This window comes from Ochotona princeps, chromosome 14, assembly GCF_030435755.1.
Source record: "Ochotona princeps isolate mOchPri1 chromosome 14, mOchPri1.hap1, whole genome shotgun sequence".
NCBI lineage: Eukaryota > Metazoa > Chordata > Mammalia > Lagomorpha > Ochotonidae > Ochotona > Ochotona princeps.
The window spans coordinates 2424034-2448620 of record NC_080845.1 but is presented as its reverse complement, the minus strand read 5'-3'; the positions used below and the strand labels follow the sequence as shown (position 1 = coordinate 2448620).

Sequence of the window (24587 nt, the reverse complement as noted above, 5' to 3'; positions counted from 1 at the left end):
CAGAATGCTTAACTCACTATGCCACAGGACTGGCCCCTAGAGCCTTTTATTTATTTTGAAATAGAGAAAAATACTAACCTTTGAAAATTTAACATACAGTCCCCCCACTGTGCCCAATTCTTTAACCCTTCATTTGTGGCCATCAGGATGGACTAATGGGTTACTGTTGCACTCTGGGCTACAATCCATTACTACCATTATTTATTTTGGTGCTCAGTGGTCCGGGGTTTGGCCAGTGGGCGTCCCTCCAAGCACGCCCTGGAGTGCGCATGCTCCCTGCCCTGTTCTCTGAGTACCCTCCCTCACTTCCGGCTACAGCCTGATGCACGTGGCTCATCACCTACATTGTGTGCTTGCCGCAGTTCTAGAATCTGCTATATCTCCAAGGAGTCTGTCGGCAGAACAATACTCAGAGGCTAAAATGTGGACGGCAGACAGATGTCTGGGCACACGCGTGTCCAGACACATGCAGGCTGATGGCCATCTACACACGTGAAGAGCAGCTGCTTCACACGGACATGTTCAACGGTGATACAAGACCAAGGGCTTGTTCAGCTTTCTGTAGCTCCCTCTCCCAAAGGAAGAAACCAGGTTCCTACCATCCATAATTCATTTCTGTATTTGCTCAATCCTAGAACTCATATGAAACATCTTCATAATTACTAACCAAAACCACTGTGAAAACCAGGCAACTAATTAAAGTTTAATATTAGTTCACAGTTATTAGTTCTGAGCCTACGGGTTTGGAGTCAAAAGGTCAGGTTCAAGGCCCGGCGGCGTGGCCTAGCGGCTAAAATCCTCGCCTTGAACGCGCCGGGATATCATATGGGCGCCGGTTCTAATCCTGGCAGCTCCACTTCCCATCCAGCTCCCTGCTTGTGGCCTGGGAAAGCAGTCGAGGATGGCCCAAAGTTTTGGGACCCTGCACTCAAGTGGGAGACCCAGAGGAGGTTCCTGGTTCCTGGCTTCAGATCGGCACAGAACTGGCAGTTGTGGTCACTTGGGGAGTGAATCACCGGACAGATCTTCCTCTCTGTCTCTCCTCCTCTATATATATCTGACTTTGTAATAAAAATAAATAAATCTTTTAAAAAAAAAAGGTCAGGTTCAAAGGTCAGGAGGGCTGATTCTCCATCTCTCTCCCCCTCCCATGCTGCAGACACATTACACAACTGAACTACAGTTAAAATGCTTGTATTCTCCTTAAAGAAACAAAAAACAAAAAACTTGTCATTTATTGTTTAAACTGTGTGAAATATCAATGTGGTTCTAAAAGTCAGAACTCCACAAAAACAGAGTCAGGGCCCTTCACCCTCCCAGTGCACACCTGTCCCGGCCCTTCACCCTCCCAGTGCACACCTGTCCCGGCCCGTCACCCTCCCAGTGCACACCTGTCCCGGCCCGTCACCCTCCCAGTGCACACCTGTCCCGGCCCTTCACCCTCCCAGTGCACACCTGTCCCGGCCCTTCACCCTCCCAGTGCACACCTGTCCCGGCCCGTCACCCTCCCAGTGCACACCTGTCCCGGCCCTTCACCCTCCCAGTGCACACCTGTCCCGGCCCTTCACCCTCCCAGTGCACACCTGTCCCGGCCCTTCACCCTCCCAGTGCACACCTGTCCTGCTCACAGCTTCTCACCTGTGACCTGCCCTCTTCACTGACCTACTTGTAACTAGTGTCATCATTTTACAGAAGGCCGTATTGGACATTTTACATCTCTTTCCTTATTAAAAAACGGAAACCCAGTCCTAGGAATACCCTTGCCCTTCACTGTTTTCATTTCAACGGTTTATCCTGGGAATCCGTGACATGAATGAGTTGGAGGGCTGCTGCTTCTCTCTTCAGATGCAGACGTGCAGTGTGGTCCTACTGTGTGGCCGGACTCACTTCTGCACAGGCATCAGCTCAGTGCAGACTTGCCCTGCGTTTCTCACATTCTAGGTGAGGGCCGACTGTGTGAATATCACGCACATCTACTTTAGTGAATGATCTCCACCCCCCCCCCCCCCATTTTCCATTCTGGCTTTTTACTCCCTTTGTTGTTGAAAGTTTAAAAATAATTCAGAGACGACTAGCTCTGTGTCTGGATTACATCTATTACATGTAATATCTTCCTCCAGAGCACAAGCTGACTCTTGACTTCCTCGTCACATCTTCGGCCACTGCAGGGACTCGAGACGCCACCCGTCTGCACCACGGGTGGATGCCGCACGACTCAGCTCTGTGTCCACTTAGGAACCCACGTCACACTGCCATCATCAGAGAGCCCCATCGTGCCAAATTCCCTGGTGCTTTTCTATTTTTGGCACTTTCATGTGTCTCCATGAATTCTTCTTTTTCTATGTGAACTTTAATATCACCCATTGAAAAATCGTTCCTAAATACATTACATTACTATTTATTGACAGGCTTGATATGTGTGGCCTCAACACGCTAATGTAATCTTAGTGTGTGTTGTTTTCCATTTCTCTAAGCGCTGTTTCCTTGCCTTCCTTTTTTTTTTTTTCTTAAAGACTTATTTATTTTTATTGAAAAGTCAGATCAGATTTACAGAGAGGAGAGACAGATTCACTCCCCAAGTGACCACAACGGCTGGAGAAGAGCCAATCCAAAGCCAGGAGCCAGGCGCCTCTTCCGGGTCTCCCACGCAGGTGCAGTGTCCCAATGCATTGGGCCGTCCTCGACTGCTTTCCCAGGCCACAAGCAGGGAGCTGGATGGGAAGTGGGGCTGCCGGGATTAGAACCGGCGCCCATATGGGAGGACTTTAGCCACTAGGCGAGGACTTTAACCACTAGGCAATTGTGCTGGGCCACACATGTGTATTTCAGAAATTAACAGAAAACAGAATTAAAAAGTAAGTTTATTGTGCTACAAAAGTATCTGAAACCAGGCATGCAAGGGGTCCTAATGGAAAAGATACACTCTGAAAAACTATGCATAGATTTTTACAAGTTTACAAAAAACAGGATAATGCAGGGGTGGGCATTTGGCTCACGGTCACCACCCTGCACAAGATGCCTGTATCCTTCATGGGCTTGTTGGGGTTCAACTACCAGCTCTGGATCCACAGACAAGTCTCCTGCTAAGGCAGACCCAGGGAGGGAGTGGAGCTGGCTCAAGTAACTAGCTTTCTGCTAATCTCACTGGAGGCCTGGCATGCCTTCCCAGCTCCTGGTTTCACTGCAGCTTGGTGGTGGCCCTGTGGGCATTTACTGGGTGAATCAGAAGCAAGGCATCTATGTACACCTGTCTTTAACGCGCGCACACGCATGCATGCACACACACACACGTAGGCTTCTCACGACATTGTGGAGCCCCTTGATACTGCCAATCACTGTATTATGTGCTCATGATCAACCTTTTGGCTGAGGTTCGCTCACCTCTTGGTTAGAAGAAACTCTTTTTCCCAAAGAGTCCTCAACAGGCAAACAGGCACAGAGTTCTCCACGCTTACCTCCTTGAGAGCCAGCCAGCCAGCCACAGTGAGTGCAGTGTCTAGAACACACTCGCCTGGAAAGTTGCTCCGTCACTGCCTGGCATATATACAGCTATCGGGGCAGTCTGATGCCAGTCTGATTCTTCTGCCCTTTCAAGTTAGTTGATTTGAGGAGGGGGGTTGTTTGAAGGCTTTTTTTTTTTAGTAAGTCTAACACTATTACTGGGACATACCTTGGACCTGATCATTTCTGGTTAACAATGCCAACCAGCCAGTAGGCTCTATCAGTGTCAAGATTCAAAACTGTTTTTTAATCTCTAGAGGCTTTCCTTACATTGTTGTTTTTTAAAATTTTATTTTTATTGGAAAGGCAGAACAGATTTAGAGAGAGAATGAGATAGAGAGAAAGATCTTTCATCTGCTGACTCACTCCCCAAGTGGCTGCAATGGCTGGAGCTGAGTTGATCCGAAGCCAGGATCCTCTTCCGGGTCTCCCACACGGGTGCAGGGTACTAAGGCTCTGGGCCGTCCTCAACTGCTTTCCCAGGCCACAAGCAGGGAGCTGGATGGGAAGCAGAGCAGCTGGGACACAAACCAGTACTCATATGGGATCCTGGCACATGTGAGGTAAGGATTTAGCCACTGAGCCATCACACCAGGCCCAGATTGGTTTTCTATATTATTTCTCTTTTGTTATTTTGGCTTTCTTCTTCACTGGACTCCAACTGCACATATGCTGTTTCATTTCTGTGTTTAATTCCATCCACCTTCTCTGACCTCTCCTACTTCTCTTTTCATTTTCATTCTCTTGGTTGTATTACAGTCTTTCTTCAATTCTATTTATTCAATTCTACTTGAACTTATTATTCCTCGAGCATCTTAAAACTTCATCTTAAAAAAAAAAAAAAAACAAAACTTCATCTTAAGTTCCTGAGAAAATTTCATCACAGTCACCTGGTTCTTCTAGGATCTGTTCCAAGGAAGGAATTACTTGGTGATAGTGGTTCTTAACTTTTCTGGCTATTTGCTTTGCCTACCAAAGTGCACTGACCAATGGCTAGAGACGTTCCTAAATGTTATAACTTGGCAGGGGAAGGGGAGGGCTGCTACTACCTGGTAGACAGAGGGTCTGAGATGCTGCTGTACATCTGACAACCAATAGGACCGCCCCAGCAAAGCATTCCCAGAGCCAGGATCCAAGCACCAAGGCCCCAGCAAAGCATTCCCAGAGCCAGGATCCAAGCACCAAGGCCCCAGCAAAGCATTCCCAGAGCCAGGATCCAAGCACCAAGGCCCCAGCAAAGCATTCCCAGAGCCAGGATCCAAGCACCAAGGCCCCAGCAAAGCATTCCCAGAGCCAGGATCCAAGCACCAAGGCCCCAGCAAAGCATTCCCAGAGCCAGGATCCAAGCACCAAGGCCCCAGCAAAGCATTCCCAGAGCCAGGATCCAAGCACCAAGGCCCCAGCAAAGCATTCCCAGAGCCAGGATCCAAGCACCAAGGCCCCAGCAAAGCATTCCCAGATTCAGGATCCAAGCACCAAGGCCCCAGCAAAGCATTCCCAGAGCCAGGATCCAAGCACCAAGGCCCCAGCAAAGCATTCCCAGAGCCAGGATCCAAGCACCAAGGCCCCAGCAAAGCATTCCCAGAGCCAGGATCCAAGCACCAAGGCCCCAGCAAAGCATTCCCAGAGCCAGGATCCAAGCACCAAGGCCCCAGCAAAGCATTCCCAGAGCCAGGATCCAAGCACCAAGGCCCCAGCAAAGCATTCCCAGAGCCAGGATCCAAGCACCAAGGCCCCAGCAAAGCATTCCCAGAGCCAGGATCCAAGCACCAAGGCCCCAGCAAAGCATTCCCAGAGCCAGGATCCAAGCACCAAGGCCCCAGCAAAGCATTCCCAGAGCCAGGATCCAAGCACCAAGGCCCCAGCAAAGCATTCCCAGAGCCAGGATCCAAGCACCAAGGCAAAGAAACCCTAGTGGAAGCATGCAATATTCGACGTCTCACAAAAATACCAAAATGCTTTTCTAAACAGCTGCACTAATTTAAGACCTCTCGCTCTCCAGCAATTTTGAAAAGCAGACTTTTCTCCAACATAGAAAGACTAAGAAAATAACTTGGGTTGTCCTCTTGATATTTCTGAAGGCCATCCAGTGCCAAAGTCTACAATGTGGCAAAAACAATACTTCAGAAATCTAAACTCATATTTTAACATCTTTGTCATTGCATGACATATTATTGGAGTTCCCTGTTAAATGCTCTTGGTAAAAATACCACTTCACAAACTTTATAGGAAAAAAATGGTCTTTATAGTTCTACTTCATTTTAACACTCAGAGAAATTGTAAAAATGCGACCCCAAAGGAAACTTGCTTCTGAAGTTCAGGCCCCTGTCTTTACGGTAGTGAGGCCCCAGCTGTGGCCCAGGGAGGACGCTGACACAGACCCGCTCAAGGGCGCATGCGCTCCAGCGGCCTCCGGGCAGCACCAGGGCACCGCTTCATGCAGGGTCACAGTGGAACGTGCAGAGGCTGATTGCTATGAGATGACATCATGATGCTGAGCCGTCTGTGTATTTTTATGTTTGTTATTTCGCACCTTAATTTCGAATACAGCAAATATGGACGCCTACTTGTACACCACACAGAGACAAGAACTCTCTCAGGTCTTCAAAAAAAATTTAAGAGTAGTGAGAAGTGCTGAAATAAGAACGTTCGAGAACTCTTGCTTTAAGCTGAAGTGCAGTCAGTCATTAAGATGTACAAAATAATAAATCAAACATTTAAAAGTGGTTTCTGAAATGTTGCTGTAATGGCACTGACATGAGTAGAAACTTCTTCATGACTAAGGACTTAAAGTAAAACAAGTCAAAGACCAAGAAATATGGCACATCTTACTGGGCAACTAGCTCAGGCTCTCCAGCCCAGCCGGCGGGGAGGACAGGCTGCCCCAGGCCAACAGGGCAACGGTCGACTTTGAACCCTGATTCTAACAACCCCACTACTGAAGGACGTGACTGAAACCAAATACGCGCAATCTGGATGGCCTAAGGTTTTCAAAAAGGTTTGTTTTCTATGAAGAGAGGGAGAGTTGGGCATCTCGTACCACTTGGTTCTCTCTCCAGATGGCCTCAACCATCGTGGCCAAGCCAGGAGCTTCACTCATGACTCCTGCATGGGAGCCAGGGGACCAAGCCCTTGGCCCATCTTCCCTGGCTTTTCCCAGGCCATCAGCAGGGAGCTGGATTTGAAGTAGAGCAGCTGGGACAGGAACTGACACCCAGATGGGATGCCAGTGTTGTACTATGCCACAATGCTGGTCCCTAAATTTTAAATGTTAACAACGAATTGCTGGTAATTTTGTTTAACAAGGGCCTCTCATCCATGAAACAAATAATTCTATTTTCTAGAGGCAGACAACAAAGTATGTGGATTTTAAATGACAGAGGGGGAACAGACAGACACAGCAAGTGTGGTTAAGTAGTCCATCTAAAAATCTGTGTGGGCATTAACCAATCCCTTTGTGCCTGCCTGACAATGCCAGCAGCTGGACATACCAACGTTCCCCATAGAACCCCAGGGAGGAACAAGCAACACAGCTTAAAAGTTACAGACCAAAAATGCTCAGAAATATTAACAGGTAAAAACAAACCCCCAACTAACAAGCCACTTGTCGTACTTTCACTGTCGAGCTTTGCTGAGTGAGCGGATGCCCCGACCACAGAATGCACGGCCTGATTCCATCTGTATTAAGCTCTGAACTGGCCCGAACTCCTGAGGGGAACAAGCAGACTGCCCCTGGGTCTCGTCTCCCAGGGTGGCCCTGCCCTTCTCTGGCCTGAGCCCCCTGTGCACTCCGGGGCGCTAGCACAAGCTCTGGGGCAGGGCTGTGGCTCCCTCCTGGTGTTCCGAGGGGATTCAGAGAGCAGGTACCTCGGCAGCACAGCCGACAGCAGAATTTGAACTCTTTTTTTTTTTTAAAGATTGATTTATTTTCATTTGAAAGCCAGATAAGCAGAGAGGAGAAGAGACAGAGAGAAAGCTCTTCTGTCCATTGATTCACTCCCCAAGTGGTCGCAATGGCTAGAGCGGAGCCCATTCGAAGCCAGGAGCCAGGAGCTTCTTCTGAGTCTCCTATGAGGGTGCAGGGTCCCAAGGCTTTGGGCCATCCTCGACTGCTTTCCCAGGCCACAAGCAGGGAGCTGGATGGGAAGTGGAGCCGCCGGGATTAGAACCAGCACCCATATGGGATCCCAGTGTGTATGATGTGAGGACTTCAGCTGCTAGGCTCCTGCACCAGGCCTAACTGCTGTTCTTAGAATGCGCCCCAGACAGCTCGAGACTCAGCTGGGCCTGTTATCCTCCAGCCTGCCTCCCGTGGTGAGTGCCAGGCCTGTTCAGGTCTCAGAAACACCGGCCCCAGGGCAGAAAGCACGGCCGCCAACCGTTCGCAGGGCAGCTCTTCATGGACCCTTCCTGCTCCAAAGAAGCTGGCCTAGAAGGCAGTAACGCCTCTAGTTGGTGTGCAAGGCATAAAAGCAGTTAAGCAAGGGGTGGCCAGGTGAAGCCCAGACACTGGCACACCGACACAGGAGCCTCATCCTTCGTAAAGATTCATCAATAAAAGGGAGGTGTGTGACAAGTGTCATGGTTGAAGCTTTTCTGTTTTCTTACATTTTTATACTTAGTGGATTCGTCAAGAATCATAGATCAGTATTTTAAATGGTGAGAAGCCAGCAGCTTGTTCTAGTCTCTGACTCAGTTAAGCTCTTAACAATATTTTGACTGTTTGAAGAAAATTAATAATGGGATGTTAGGCGGTAGATTAGCTGAAACTAAATATCAACAGAGCTAGATTTATTTTTGGATGACTGAGCTCATCTCTTTAAAGAACAGACATAGGATTTATGATATCATGAGTTATTAACTTTCACAACACCGAAACAGCTCCCGGAGCTGAGAGCCGCGATGCATTTCAAGATCATGGAAGAGGCTAGAGATTGGGATTTCATGGAGCTGGGACACCGGAAGCCAGGCCAGCCACTGCCTGCCAGGTCGAGTCCAACTAGTCACAATGTACGCCTCCTCCCCATGCCAGCTGTGGCGCGCACACTGCGAGTGACCCTGCAACCTGCTGTGCGCGCCCTCTGCTCCTCATCTCCTGTGCAGGTGCCACGCTGGACCCGAGCACGCACTTCCAGGCAAGTTACAAAAGGTAGTCAAACTATAGCTCCATCAAAGCAATCCCTATCATTTAAAACAGAAGCCTCAACATGTGCCAACCTGGGGCTGTGTGTTTGGTTTGGCCGTCATGAGGTCTGTGGGTTCGAGTCTCGCTCCGGCTCCTGACTCCAGCACCTCGGTCCCTTCCTTCCCAGGGCCAGCCTTGGGTGGAGCTCCCGGCTCCTTCAGCCTTAGCTCTGGCCAAGCAGAGAATCTGGGCAGCGAACCAGTGGATGGGTGTGTGCTCTCACAAACACATCTGAGGAAACATAAGTGGGAATGTGTGGGCCGTCTGCTCCGCCCTCTCCCTCCCCCAGCTGTGTAGAAACTGCTGAGAACGGCTGCGACCTCCAAGCACGGCTCCGTGCGCAGGCCAGGTGCTCTGCACTGGTCTGCATGGGCTACTGGGTGAGTGAAGACCCAAGACAGCACCACCGCAGGGTGCCTGCTGTGCTGTGTCCTTGTAGAAACCAGCACAAACCCCCTTGCACTTCCAGGTACAGAGGTAACACAACAGAATCTGTGTGACGTGGGACTGCGAGGTCACTGCAAAGGAGACACCTCAGGGACCCTGTTCGACTGTGTGGCACCATGCCACTACTTCAGGATTCCGGTGACTCAGGAGAAAGACACCTGCCCTACTGCTCCCAGCACCCCCTCCCCCGGCCAGGGGTCTGGCCTTTGCTGGCTCCGTGACACATGCACGACAATGCTTGGGGTAACAGGATTTAAAAAGCAATATCAGAAACAATCCCGACATGTTTTGACAAGAAGTGTGGGCGGTCACAGAACGGGCTGTCAGAGAACAATGAAGAGGATGCAGCCCCCCGACCCACGAGACCCAGGTTGCAGCTCACACACCCTGCAGAGAGCACGGGCCCTTTCCAGAGAGCCCCACTCGGTGGCATGACCTTCGGGGACATGTGCACACAGGCTGAGGGCACCGTGGGAAGGAGGGCAGAGTGGAGGGCACCAGGGCGGAGCACAAGCAGCTGCACTTTGCTGCCCGACGGTGCGGCGAGCTCACCGTAATTTACATCTACGTCACAGACATACTTCTATCAAATTATTTAATAACCATTTTAAGGATAAATGGACTGGGTTGGTGCTTGGTCAGCTACCTGACTGCTGCACAAGTCATCCCTGGAGATCAGAGGACCGCGTCCTGCCGGTGGACGCGGGGGTGAAGCCTGGGCTTGGGAGGGACCCAGCTGCTTCCCAGCCGGAAACAACAACTGCTTCCGTTGACTACTTTCCAAACACACACAATGGGTGCTGCCTACCCAGAGGGCACCTGTGGGACAGGATGGGACCAGGGCTGGTGAGCCCCGCCCATGCCCAGGTCATCACACAGACCGCTGCCTCCTGGCCCGCCTCTCCTCCTCTGGGGGGTTACTTCCCCTTTCCCCTCCCTGAAGCCTGACTCCTGCCCCTCCACCAGCACAGCGGGAGAAGCAGTTTCAAGTCTAGGCCAGCCGGAGTGTCCCTGCTCCTAGAACTACTCCTTTTCTGTCCCTCCTGGCATCATGAAACAGCAAAACCCAAACCAAACCAACACTAAGGCTTCTGGAAGTTAGGCATTCCAGGAAGCCTGGCTGAGCTGTGGAAGGGCTGCATCATCAAAGAGCACAGGGGTAAGTCAGGCCAAGGCCAAGGCCAAGGCCGGCCCCAGACAGCCCAGCAGAGGCTGCTCAAGTGTGTCCTGCTTGGCCGCCCCTGCAGGTCTCCATGACAGTTCACATGACATGCAAATCCACCAGTCCCTGGGAACACCTGGGATGCTCACCGCGCCCCACACAGGGCTGCCCTAGTGCCTACTGTCCAGGTCCCAAGTCCTTCCCACCACAGCCTGGGCACGGGGACTGCTGGTAGCAGGGAAAGTGGTATCTGTCGGGCCTGCCCCCTCCCCGGGTGAGGGATGTGGCCACAGTGTAGAAATGTGTAATCAAACAGAACAGTGCTTTCTAGGGGCAGGGGTCCTGCCTGGTGGTCAGGACCGGCATCCCACGAGGGAATGCCCAGGTTTGAGTCCTCACCCTATCTTCCTGTGCATGTGCAGCCTGGGAGCTTGGGTCCTCGTCACCCAAGCAGGAGACCCAGATGGAGTTCCTGCTTCTTGGCTTCAGGCTGACCCAGACCCAGGCTCTGCAGAGAGTGAACAAGCAGTAGGGAGTTCTGTTTCTTTGTACCCTCCCCAGCACAAAAGCATCATTTAAAATAAAGAGCCAAATAAAGCAACAATGTCAGGAGTATGATGACCGCCTGGTAATCTGACTCCGAGCTGGGTCACCCACTACTTGTCCTATATATAACTGCCACCCTCCGTGCATCCCTGTGTCATCCGAGAGCGGCCACAGCTGGCCGCCGGCCACTTGGTTCAATGCAACAGGGCCCCTCACACCCTCGCTGGCAGATCAGCGCGGGCGGGCCGCCAGGAGACAGAGCTTGCCCGCCAATCATCTGTTCACTCCACTCCTTCCCTTCAATGCCAAGTTCCTCCTTGATCATGCAATGGAAGCTCGGTGACCCAGAAATACTCTGAACAAACCCTGCTTCAGCAAGATGCTTCTAGCGGTGGTCTTCATTAACTGTGCTTCCTGCCGAGCAGGCGTAAACAGGATTTCTGTTCCAGCAGCCAGGTCTGGGAGAACCTTAGCCCTGATACAATCTGTGCGTATAACAGAGGCAAGAACAACACATGTTGTGTAGACAGACACACTTGACAGAAAGAAATTTTTTTCCTAGTAAAAGAATATTACTATTTTACTGTTTTAACTAAGAGTTTTAAAGAAAACTAGCAATGTTGCCGGCACGAACTTCACTACTTTTTCTCACAAGTGAAATAATGCACTTTTAGCAAAACCCATATCTGCTCCTTCCTTGAGAGAAAAACACACTGCACAGGCCACGGAGGCTGCTCTAAGACCAGAGGTGCACACACTCAGGGCCCCTCCCGGGTCAGGCCACGGAGGCTGCTCTGGGAGCGGAGGTGCACACACACAGGGCCCCTCCCGGGTCAGGCCACGGAGGCTGCTCTAAGACCAGAGGTGCACACACACAGGGCCCCTCCCGGGTCAGGCCACGGAGGCTGCTCTAAGACCAGAGGTGCACACACTCAGGGCCCCTCCCGGGTCAGGCCACGAGGCTGCTCTAAGACCAGAGGTGCACACACTCAGGGCCCCTCCCGGGTCAGGCCACGAGGCTGCTCTAAGACCAGAGGTGCACACAGGGCCCCTCCCGGGTCAGGCCACGGAGGCTGCTCTAAGACCAGAGGTGCACACACTCAGGGCCCCTCCCGGGTCAGGCCACGGAGGCTGCTCTAAGACCAGAGGTGCACACACTCAGGGCCCCTCCCGGGTCAGGCCACCGAGGCTGCTCTGGGAGCGGAGGTGCACACACACAGGGCCCCTCCCGGGTCAGGCCACGGAGGCTGCTCTAAGACCAGAGGTGCACACACTCAGGGCCCCTCCCGGGTCAGGCCACGAGGCTGCTCTAAGACCAGAGGTGCACACACTCAGGGCCCCTCCCGGGTCAGGCCACGGAGGCTGCTCTAAGACCAGAGGTGCACACACTCAGGGCCCCTCCCGGGTCAGGCCACGAGGCTGCTCTAAGACCAGAGGTGCACACAGGGCCCCTCCCGGGTCAGGCCACGGAGGCTGCTCTAAGACCAGAGGTGCACACACTCAGGGCCCCTCCCGGGTCAGGCCACGAGGCTGCTCTAAGACCAGAGGTGCACACAGGGCCCCTCCCGGGTCAGGCCACGGAGGCTGCTCTAAGACCAGAGGTGCACACACTCAGGGCCCCTCCCGGGTCAGGCCACGAGGCTGCTCTAAGACCAGAGGTGCACACAGGGCCCCTCCCGGGTCAGGCCACGGAGGCTGCTCTAAGACCAGAGGTGCACACACTCAGGGCCCCTCCCGGGTCAGGCCACGGAGGCTGCTCTAAGACCAGAGGTGCACACACTCAGGGCCCCTCCCGGGTCAGGCCACGGAGGCTGCTCTAAGACCAGAGGTGCACACACTCAGGGCCCCTCCCGGGTCAGGCCACGGAGGCTGCTCTAAGACCAGAGGTGCACACACTCAGGGCCCCTCCCGGGTCAGGCCACGGAGGCTGCTCTAAGACCAGAGGTGCACACACTCAGGGCCCCTCCCGGGTCAGGCCACGAGGCTGCTCTAAGACCAGAGGTGCACACAGGGCCCCTCCCGGGTCAGGCCACGGAGGCTGCTCTAAGACCAGAGGTGCACACACTCAGGGCCCCTCCCGGGTCGGGCCACGAGGCTGCTCTAAGACCAGAGGTGCACACAGGGCCCCTCCCGGGTCAGGCCACGGAGGCTGCTCTAAGACCAGAGGTGCACACACTCAGGGCCCCTCCCGGGTCAGGCCACGGAGGCTGCTCTAAGACCAGAGGTGCACACACTCAGGGCCCCTCCCGGGTCAGGCCACGGAGGCTGCTCTAAGACCAGAGGTGCACACACTCAGGGCCCCTCCCGGGTCAGGCCACGGAGGCTGCTCTAAGACCAGAGGTGCACACACTCAGGGCCCCTCCCGGGTCAGGCCACGGAGGCTGCTCTAAGACCAGAGGTGCACACACTCAGGGCCCCTCCCGAGTCAGGCCACGGAGGCTGCTCTAAGACCAGAGGTGCACACACTCAGGGCCCCTCCCGGGTCAGGCCACGAGGCTGCTCTAAGACCAGAGGTGCACACAGGGCCCCTCCCGGGTCAGGCCACGGAGGCTGCTCTAAGACCAGAGGTGCACACACTCAGGGCCCCTCCCGGGTCAGGCCACGAGGCTGCTCTAAGACCAGAGGTGCACACAGGGCCCCTCCCGGGTCAGGCCACGGAGGCTGCTCTAAGACCAGAGGTGCACACACTCAGGGCCCCTCCCGGGTCAGGCCACGGAGGCTGCTCTAAGACCAGAGGTGCACACACTCAGGGCCCCTCCCGGGTCAGGCCACGGAGGCTGCTCTAAGACCAGAGGTGCACACACTCAGGGCCCCTCCCGGGTCAGGCCACGGAGGCTGCTCTAAGACCAGAGGTGCACACACTCAGGGCCCCTCCCGGGTCAGGCCACGGAGGCTGCTCTAAGACCAGAGGTGCACACACTCAGGGCCCCTCCCGGGTCAGGCCACGGAGGCTGCTCTAAGACCAGAGGTGCACACACTCAGGGCCCCTCCCGGGTCAGGCCACGGAGGCTGCTCTAAGACCAGAGGTGCACACACTCAGGGCCCCTCCCGGGTCAGGCCATGCCCAGGCTCTTGCTCCACAAGATGCTGAGATCCAGGGTCTTTACACAGAGCCGAAGCAGCAGTGACCGGCAAGACCCTGGCCTCCTGACGCCCCTCAAAACCAGCACCCTGACTCCCCATAAGCTCTGTTTCCTACCAGGGGAGGCACCTCCCAGGAAGCTTCGTTCAGGAAGCATTTTGAGCTCGTGTCAGCATGCGGTCACCGAGGTCCCAAGCCCATTCTTTCTCATCAGGAAACACTCTGGCCTTCCAGGCACTGACTTCTCCAAACGCTCCCAGTCCTCGGTGGCCATGGATGGACATTAATGCTGTGCCTGTGAGGCCCACGTGCCTGGAGCCAGCTGCCAGCAGCTGCTGGAGCCGTCAGCAGCGAGGGCCCACATAGGAAGGACATACGTCATGCATTTCATAAATGATTCCCAGACAGCGTGTGTTGTTCAGCCTGAACCAAGAGCTAGCTGGGTTTTACAAAAATTCTCTAAAACACCAACTGGTCTTAGGGTATCTTTCCTCTCCTGTCACTCCTCCACAGGGTCAGTGAATATGCTTAAAAACAACGTTTTATAGGACATTCTTTAATCTATAGCATGCCAGCAAAGGAAACTGGCTCTTTGCCAACACACTTGGATTTAAGCTCCATTTCACAGATCCTACAACACGGGACGGCAGAGTTAATTTTGAAGCCAGCTGAGTATCTGTACAAATAGGTCAAGTAGATCTTACCAGAAGCATTGCTGATGTCCCATTGGGTCTGGATAAGTGGATGGACATTTCAGGAAACATCCGGTCAATGCGGCTGATGACATCATCAACATATCTAACAGGAAAAACAAATGAGACGTGTGAGATACAGCCTCAGCCCAAGAGCGCCCAGTCTGCCATGTGCTAAAGGCTTCCATTTAATATTTCATCAGTGTGCTACATGTTTAGAAAGGCAAACAGGATTACAAAGCTTTTTATGAAACATATTATTCCTCTGTTCCTTCTCCTGCCGTCTTGAAAGCTGACCATTTTCCAGTGATTTCTTTGGGTGCTGACCTCCGTATTTCTAAATAATGTGTTTTTAATGGTAGCTCAGGGATTTTCATCTGAAGATGTGGCTGTTAGCTCTCTTCTGCAGGAGCTGAAATGTAGCTGTCCCCTCCCTGGCCAGAGCTCTGACCACACAGCCTGCTCTCGTAGTCCGCCTGGTCCAGGCACCCAGGGCCTTCCTGTCCCTTCTTTACCTTCTCGTCTTAGTCAGCCGAGGAACAGATCCCCTGGGCTGCATTCCACATGGTCTGAAGACCTGACGCCATCCTGGCTTTCCTAGTTGGACTCTCAAATTCCACCGCAACTTTTACTGAACTCACTGTGCTTCTCGGCGAGGCCACACAGAGGCTCACGGGTACTTACAGCCTCACCTACAGCTTTCTCCTCGCCTGGATTGCCTCGGGATGGTTTTTGTGTGCCTGCTGCAGCGTGACCCCTGTACCCTGCACCTCTCACTGCAGCCAACTCTCTCAGGTGAGCTGTGCGCTCCAGCATCTTTCTAAGAGCTGCTCTATGAAAAGGAGTCTTCGAAGAAGGCCTGCAGGTGCCGGCTTCTCTCACAGTTCACTAACAATCGTGACCACTGACACATACGAAGCACTCGGAATCTCTAAGTGCTCTTCCCGGTGCCCCCCAGGCCCCCCAAACGCACGGTGGCCTGTCCTGTGCGCAGCTGCTCTGGCAGGATGGGTCCTCCCTGGCGGTGGAGCCGCGCTGCTGAGGCCCCGGCCCCGCGCACACAGAGCTGGGTCTGGCTCTGCTCCTTGAGAACGGAATCACAGAAATGCTTGTGCTCACTGTCCCATCATGCAAGACGTAATGTGTGATACAGTGACTGAAGATGCAGAAGCAGCTACTAGGCTGTTGCATGGGGGTTTCACATGTACTGGACAAACTGAATTACACATCATTACATCCAGGGTACACACAAGGTATTTTCTTGGAGGAAGTAAGAGACCAGCTCTCCAATGCCAGCATGAGAAGATCTGAGTTCAAACCCTGGGACTCAGCAGACAGGAGACACCGTGAGGCCGGTTGTTACCAAGCGGACATCAGCATGTGGGCCGTCGAGGCCTGTGGCCCTGTTGATTGCACATCTGCGTTGTCCTTAGAGAACGTTCCATGCAGCTTTAAAAGTGGTAAACCGGGAGGTGCAGAAGCAGGGGGAGCCCCAGGAGAGGGCCCAGTGTGACGGCCGGGAGGATGCGAGGCAGGCGCGGGAGGAGAGGTGCAGGTGCAATCAAGGGTATTTGCTTGCAGAGAGACAAAGCTGAAGGAAGCTTGTTATTCCTCGAGTCCACAGCGGCGCCTGAGACTCAGCCCCACACAGCCCTCGCCACCTCCAGAAAGCACTGGCAGATGGGGACGTGCCAGCAAAAGGCGAACTTGCTCAGACAGGCAAGTGGCTGATCCTCAAGGACAGTGCTCAGAGAACAGTGCTGCCTGGGTGGCTAGAAGAAGCTGACCAACGCACCGCACGCCATCTCCCACAGGCCCTTCCAGACTCAAAGCTTCATGACAAGCAACCCGAGAGCTCAGCTTAATTGCTACAAAAGAGGTGAGAAGAGGAAGGAGGAAATGAACTCATTTTTCACCACTGCCTCAAGTTTCCTGCAATGATGGACGACACGGGACAGAATCCTTGTGCTGAATGTTGACGCCAAGTCACGGCCAACAACTTTGCACCAGCATACTTTCCCCCATCCAAGTCTGCGGGTGTAACTTTAAACCCGGTTTCTTCAGACTCAGCAGGAAGTAAGAAGCCAGTGTCCTGCACATTGGAGGTCACTGCGAAGTACATGCTCCTGGGCAGGGGGAGGGCTGTGTCTCCTGAACAGATCCTCAATCAATAGATATCATAGCTCTGGACAGCGGAAAGCAAATGAATATGCACAAGCCAGTCCGAAGGCAACATCATCTTCTGCATTCCCTCCTGTTCACCTTGAAGCTGTCACCACACACCCTGAGACCAGCTTCCTTGGGGCAAGGATCGGTTAGGGGGTGACCCCCAGTGACACGGAACGCCAAGGATCGGTTAGGGGGTGACCCCCAGTGACACGGAACGCCAAGGACCCGAGCTCGTGACAGGTTCCCGGAACTCCACTTTGGCCCCTGACTCGCTGGCTTTGAGTAGGAGATGGAGCCCTAAATGGGCAAAATGCCAAGTCCCTTGATATTTCCAGATTCTGTCTCTGTGAGACCCAGCTCGGTGGGAGAGGAGGGGCAGGAGGACAGTGTTCTTGGGGAAATGCCAGCAGTGGGTACGGCAAGTGCAGCATCCTGCGCTGGGCTTCTTTGTTGTTGGTTCTCTGCAGCCTGGTGACCCATAAGAAAGCTCAGCAAACTCTATTCAAGGAGCTTTTTGGGGGACTCTCTCATTCACACGCCTAACATAAAGGAGATGCAAATTTCTTTGTTGCAGGTGACATTATGCATCCACTAAGAAAAGAAAGACAGCTGCATCTCCAGGAAACAATGTCTGAATTCTAGAAGCAAAAACACTTCATTTTCCAACAGCCCCAGCTTTTGAAACAAATCAAACCCTAACTATTTGATGGAAAAAAGGACAACTCAGAATGTCAAATTCTAGACGGTAATGACTATCTCCCGGCTCCAGGGGGCTGGTGTGGAAGGTGGTCCCTGGAAGTGCCCGAGGGCTCCCCGCTCCTGTGCTCTGCCTCCTTGGAGCCTGCTGGAGAGCAGGGTGGGGGACAGGTGGAAGAGCGCGCTCCCCTCCTACACTCCCTCCATCTGCTCCCTTGGGCTGGAGGCAGAATCAAACGACTTTCCTTTTTACCTTTGGAGTACAGGCAAACAAGCAGTAACACAGCAGTGCTGCCTAGTTTACACTTGAGCAGACGCCGCGCGGAAAGACATTAATTTAGTGCCAAATTGAGCAGTGAGTCACAATTTGCACATATCTGTCAACCTGTTCACAGGGTAATAACTTGGAAAGATTGCTGTTCCTGTTCGCGTTCCAGAGCCTTCTGAAAGCAGAGAGCTGCTCGGCTGAGAGCTGGTGTGGCGCTCCCGGAACCGGGCTAGTGACACGGACTTCTGGAGACCCAGGTCGGGGTCCAGGTGTGACTTGGAAGCTCGGCATTCCCAGGAAGAAAATCCGCCTCCGAGCAAGGAGAGAATGCTGTGCTCCTGGCCTGTGCTCCCAGCGGCCTCTCCGCCAGGGTTCTCCCAGTGCAAGCTTACGGGCTCTGGCTGGGACCTCAGCTCCATCCTCAGCTGCCACAACACCTCTGCTGCCACACTCACCACGCTGCTCACGGTCGCACACTCACCATGCTGCTCACAGCCACACTCACCAGGCTGCTCACGGCCTCACACTCACCACGCTCACTCACTCACAGCCGCCATCAGCCTCTGGAGCCCGGGATGCGGGCTCCCCGGAGTGATCTCCCTCGGAGAAATGGAGAGCACGAAGATCTCAGGGGTCTTCCCAGCCAACACCTCGTCAATCGAGGACTTCGGCCACCACAAAAAGCGACCCCCTGTCCTGTCAGGATGTTTCAAATCTCCTCACCGTCTCTTCCCAGTGCCCCCTGAGCCTCACGCAGTGGCACGCGGCCTTCCTCCGGAACCCACCCTTTCTGCAAACAGGAAGACTCTGGGCTTCAGATTTCTTTCCCGAGTGGCTCTTGGTATCCGGGGCCACAGATCCAGCAGAGAGAGTCTTGAGAGCCCCCGAGTCCGCTCCGGATCCCACGTGTCAACTCTGCTCTAAGACCCACAATCTCGGCTTCGGTTTGTTTTTCTTCTTTCTTTCTTTCTTTCTCTTTCTCCCCCCCCCCCCCCCCATTTCTGCTTCTCTCCTTTTCTCCTTTTAGGAATATATATATATACATATTTTTTTTTCGGCAAAACCCCTCATGATTTGTTGCAGCCCACAAGTGAACACAACTCAAGTGGCACAGGTGGTACAATGATCCAATAACCTTAAAGCTGTTTCTGTTCCTGCACTGCTGAAGATCGCGCAGTGGACGGCATGCCAGAGGCACTGAAGCCTGCAGGGGACACCCAGTGCCATAGCAGAAGGTGGACAGCACAGATCGGACAGCTCTCCCAGCCAGGCTCTGACAGCAAGTATCTGGGTGAATGGAGATTCTAAGGTAGACTGTTAGCCAATGGACCCTGGAGTAACAAAATAAACAGATTTTTAGAACTATCGAAACCATCTGAGCATGCTCAACAGTGGGGACCCTAGGATGACATCGGGTAACCACCTCCCACTCCCAGTACTGATGTGGTTGGGATGCTGGGTACAGCTTCTCCCCTTCCCTGCTCTCCCCCACAACCCCCCAGATGCAGGGAGAAGAAAAAGAAAATTGGAGGAAAAAAAAAAAAAAGAAACAACCAAACTGCTTCTGCGACAGAGCTCTGGGTTAGTTTTGTTTGTTGATGTATTTTTAATTGACACTTGAAAATTGGATGCATTTATCATGCACCGCATGCTGTTCTGAAATTTGTACACCCTGTGGGATGGCCAAATCAAGTCAGCTAGCACACACAGTCCCTCATCCACTCAGGCACCTTGGCGGTGGGGGCCCGACATGCTCCTCTCAGCAATGGTTAAGGACACAACGCATTGTTGCTAACAGAGGTCAGCATGGGCCACAGGTCACTCCCTCTTCCTTCTCCCTCAACTAGAACCCAAACATCTCCCCAACTGCTATTGCTGGAAGGCTGCCCTTCCCAAACCACAGGAGCTTAAGCAAGTAGAAACGGAATCTGATTGTGATGTCCAGAGGCGGGGCCTCGGTGCGTTTACTCCATTATGCAATTCCCGGGGGCTCCCAGGGGAGTTGCAGGGGCAGGCACCATGGGTTCCAGGAGATCAACTGGCCTGGCCCTGCCAAGCAAACCAGAGGCAGGAACTGGGATTCAGCCAATCTACGGCAGGATAACTCAGAGGTTGGTAATTCTGCATGGCCTGTGAATGGTGTTACAAATATCCAAAAGGCCCCTGGCAGAAAGAAGGCTTGCCATCCCCTACGGAAGGGAAGCACACACACAGTGCACACACCCTGGCCAGCTCTTCAATAAACCACGCACACATCCCCACGTGTGCTCCCTGTCCGGGAGATTTCCAACAAGAAGGTCATTGCTGCATGAACTCACTTGCCCCTCCACAGTCCTGGGCCCCAATCATCCCTTTTCCATGACAAAGCAAGCTTCCCTCACGTTGCTATACCAGCAAAAAGCTGACTTGTACACCAATTCACCCCGCCTCCCCTCAAGCCCTGGGGACCGCCATCCCACACTCTTCTCCAAGCTCAGTTCTTTGGGGTCGGCATGTCAGGGAGACCTGTAGCATCCGTGTGTAGCATCTGGGCTTTTACAAATGAGGAGACTTCCCTCCTTTTAAAAGGCTTGACAGCATTCCATTGTATTCTAGATCCTGTCTTTTCCACTGCTCTTTGGATGGACACTCAGGCTTCTTCTGTGCCTTGGCCACCGTGAACGGCAGACACTGTGATGGACAGGGCACTCAGCTGGCTCTTCAACACAATGGCGTTGCTTCCTCCGGAAATATGCCTAGTTACAGGTTTGCTGAGCGGTACGGTAGTTTTATTTTCAGGTTTTTGGGTGGACTGCATCCCATTTTCCGGAGTGGCTGTTTCACCACTGGTGTGCAGAGGCCTCTCTTTTCCCTGCCTCCTCCACAATGCTTCCCCTTGGTGCTTGTTTCTGCATTGCTGCCTCTCACTGCCAAGTCTAGGACTTGCTTCCATGACTTCGGAAGTCACGTGACTGACTGACCACCTTGGCCCTCCAACGTGGCAGCAACCAGGCTGTCCACAGGTTGCTTTCTGCATCGTCATGAGAGCACAGCCTGCAGCTGAACTGGTCTCCAGCCCTGGGAGGACCCTGGAGACTGTTTAGTGCAGCCCTGCCGGGAGGCCAGCTCCATCAGGCCCTCGTCCACACCCCCGAGCAGGCCCGGGCCTGACCCCTGTGCACTGTGCCGGTCCCTCTTCAGCTTCAATGGTCCCTCCTCCAGGGCGCTTTCGCTGACCCCTCCCTTCCGCCCAGAATGCTGAGCGGTCAGGGCACTCTAATTCCTTTCTACAGTCTCTTTAAATTCTCTCTGTGGCTCCTGTCCTATTTGTTGTTAAACATTTTTTCAAGTGGTTATTTGCTTAACACCTTGTTATGCTAAAGGACTCTTCAATGCTGCATCCCAGCACCTTGTCCTAACCACTGGCACACTTCAGGACTCCTTAAGCATTTGCCAACTGGACAGACAGGACAGAAGTAGTCAGCCACGCAGTGGTGGGCATCTGACCTAGCAGTTCACCTGTCGGCTGGGATGTCTGCAGCCTGGAGCTGAAAGGCCTGGGTTCAGGCCCCAGCTCCACGTCTACATCCATTTCCTGTTGGTGCACACATCAAAGACTCAAATATTTAGGATCTTGCTCCTCACAGGGAAGGACAGGATTGAGTTTCCAGTTCATGGCCTTGGCTTGGCTCAGGCCTGGCCCTGGCGGGAATCTATGGGGTGACCCAGCAGATGGAACCAACTCTGACTGGCTGCCTCTCAATTCCAGATGAACACAACACAACACAACACAACACAACACCAAGAACACAGACCCAAACCAGGCCGTTGGGAAGCGACGGCAATGCAGTTCTCCTGGGCAGCAGCAGATCAGAGATGCCGGAGAGTCCGCCGAGAGTCCGCCGTCAAACGTCACAAACAATAGCACGCAAGAGCTGTGCGCAACCGAGCTCAGAGCAAATAGCAGCCTCTTCGGAGTGTCAGAGCTCAACGTGTGCCCACAGCGTCCTGGTACCTGCCTCAGTGGAGCCTTCCACAGGGGTGAGCTGTGGCCAACATACCAGCTCTAAAAGTAGGCTTTTTTTTTTAAAAGATTTATTCATTTTATTACAGCCAGATATACACAGAGGAGGAGAGATAGAGAGGAAGATCTTCCGTCCGATGATTCACTCCCCAAGTGAGCCGCAACGGGCTGATGCGCGCCGATCCGAAGCTGGGAACCTGGAACCTCTTCCGGGTCTCCCATATGGGTGCAGGGTCCCAATGCATTGGGCCGTCCTCAACTGCTTTCCCAGGCCACAAGCAGGGAGCTGGATGGGAAGTGGAGCTGCCGGGATTAGAACCAGCGCCCATATGAGATCCCGGGGCTTTCAAGGAGAGGACTTTAGCCACTAGGCCACGCCGCCAGGCCCTAAAAGTAGGCTTTTACTGAACTAATTAATTCTGCAAAACACTAGTACAAAGATGTGTGTGACCAAATCGGGATTACAATACCAACACAATAACAAAACAGAATGTGGAAGACATCTCTAAAGATAACTGTTCCGCACGTGGAAATGCAGCGTAAACTCTTTGTTATTAAAGGCTTAAAATAATTGGCTGGACAGATGGCTTCACTTCTCCAAAGTCTGACCCTCCTCAAAAGAAAAAAAAAAAAAAAACCACACAACAAGCCTGGCCCGCAGCCATGGGCCCTGCAAGCGCGACGCTCAGCAGCTCTAGCCAGATTTAAATAGCATTTACCCCACACAGTGTGGACGAGCCAGGCTGTTCATTTTCTCCACCCATACAAACTCTCCACGTTAGAGATGTAGATATTAATAAACCACCTTATCAGGGAGAAGGCAATGCCCAGTGGACATCAGGAAGGCACTCATTTGCATGTTATGAAAATGATGCAAGATCCTCCTCCGTCCCTGTGCACAACAATGAGACGCAGAGGCCTTTGATTAGGGTGGGGGAGACGCAGGGGGCCGCTTAATTGCTCTGTGAGGAGGGGGCTGCCTGAACTCACAACTGTCAATCTCAAGGTGCTGATGAAAGCGGCTGCAAGCACGGGCCAGACAGGCTCGCTACTCTCGTCTCCAAGATGCTGGACCACGTCTTCCGAAGAGTATTCTTAAAAGTATCCATCAAAAAACAAGTGCAGGGGGTTGGCATTGTGGGGTAGTGGGTAATGCTGCTGCCGGCAATGCCAGCAATCTATGTGGGTGTTGGTTTGTGTCTGAGCTGCTCTAATTCTTTATATTTCAAACATTTATTATTTTCAGTGGAAAGGCAGATTTTCAGAAACAAGGAGAGGCAAACGGAAAGGTCTCCTGTCCACTGGTTCAATTTTCAAGTGGCCACAACAGCTGGAGCTGAGCCAATTGTGTTCCTCTGGGTCTACTAAACGTGAGCAGGGTCCCAAGGCTTTGGGCCGTCCTCGACTGCTTTCCCAGGCCACAAGCAGGGACCCGGATGGGAAGTGGAGCAGCCAGGACACAAACCGGTGCCCTATGGAATCTCAGCACGTGAAGGGGAGGATTTGAGTTGAGCCATTGTGCTGGGCCCGCTGTTCCGCGACTGACCCAGCTCCCTGTTGCTCACTAAGCCCAGGAAAGTGGTGGAAGATGCTCCCTGCAGCTGATCCCCAGCACTCATGCTGGAGAGTGAAATGAAGCTCCTGCTTGCTGCCTGATCCAGTCCTGGCTGCTGTGCCATTTAGGGGGTGAACCAGCAGGCAGAAGCTCTCTCTCTCACTTCCTGTCTGGAACTCTGCCTTTCAAGTAAGATACTCAACATGTTATGTTATGAATGTTATATGTTGTGTATAAACTAAAATTGAAGTGTAGGTGAGGTGGTCACAGAAGGTGGCTGGGAACTCGCATTTACTTTTAACATATTGGTTACTCATTACTATGTCAATTAATTCCATAATGATGTAAATTTTTGCTGATGGTATGTTGGAGCTTTCAATTGACTGGGATGATACTCTGCTGGCTCTGTCTTCAGACCAGAGAGGGTATACCTAAGAAGCCATTGAACTTGACTGGACAATAAGATGCTGGACTCTATGTTTGGTATATGCTTGCAATGGGGGAATCTCAACTGAACTTGAGCTGTGGTTATGCAACAAGGTGGAGGAATCCACCATGGTGGGAGGGTTTGGGGAGGGGTGGGGAGAACCCAAGTATCTATGTAACTGTGTCACATAATACAATGTAATTAATGAAGTAAAAAACAAAAACAAAAACAAAATAAATAAAGAAAGAAATGAATAACACCAGCTTAGATGGACTGCAGACAGAAACGGGAGTGCCTGCTTGGGTCTCTGCACTATTTCTCACCCTGCTCCCATCCCAGCCCTATACAACTGGTCACCCCCCGATTTTGCTAGGCAACACAGAGGGGAGCAGGCAGGGATGCTCCTTAGCAGTGAGTCTGAAACCTCACCTGACTTTACTTTTCTGCAGCTCATGAATTTGTCGAATAAATTACCTGGCCTGGGTGAGCAGACAGCAGCTCCCCTCCCCATGTGGAGGCTGAGCCGCTCAGGAGCCCCACACTCTCCCAAGCGACTGACCCACTGACCCACTGACCTGGCTGCCTCCTGCCAGCAAGTGCCTTTCCCAGTTTGCATGAACCAGACGTGTAACAAATGGCACCTCGCAAACAGACTTCTCACCACCCAGTGTGACTGAGAGAGGCAAGAAAGGTGCTTTATGGAAGACTCCTGTGTGCCTATCAATATTTACCGAGTGCTCCCAATCCTCCACAAACAAGCAGGGTGTTGGAGGAGAGGCGTGGGACAGGCAGTGAGCGTGAGCAAGCGTGGCAGCAGGCACTGCCGCGGGAGGCCCAGGACACCTGCCCCTCCG

The 24587-nt window shown here is 52.9% G+C and overlaps 1 protein-coding gene across 3 annotated transcripts in view; it reads right to left on the bottom strand.

Moving 5' to 3' along the window:
* Positions 1-24587, bottom strand: part of MED27 (mediator complex subunit 27) — a 175242-nt gene that overhangs the window by 37040 nt on the left and 113615 nt on the right. For all 3 annotated transcript variants that reach the window (XM_058672284.1, XM_058672286.1, XM_058672285.1), the window contains exon 4: positions 14628-14721. In XM_058672284.1, the coding sequence (XP_058528267.1) occupies positions 14628-14721 (94 nt within the window). The remainder of the gene's footprint in view (positions 1-14627; positions 14722-24587) is intronic.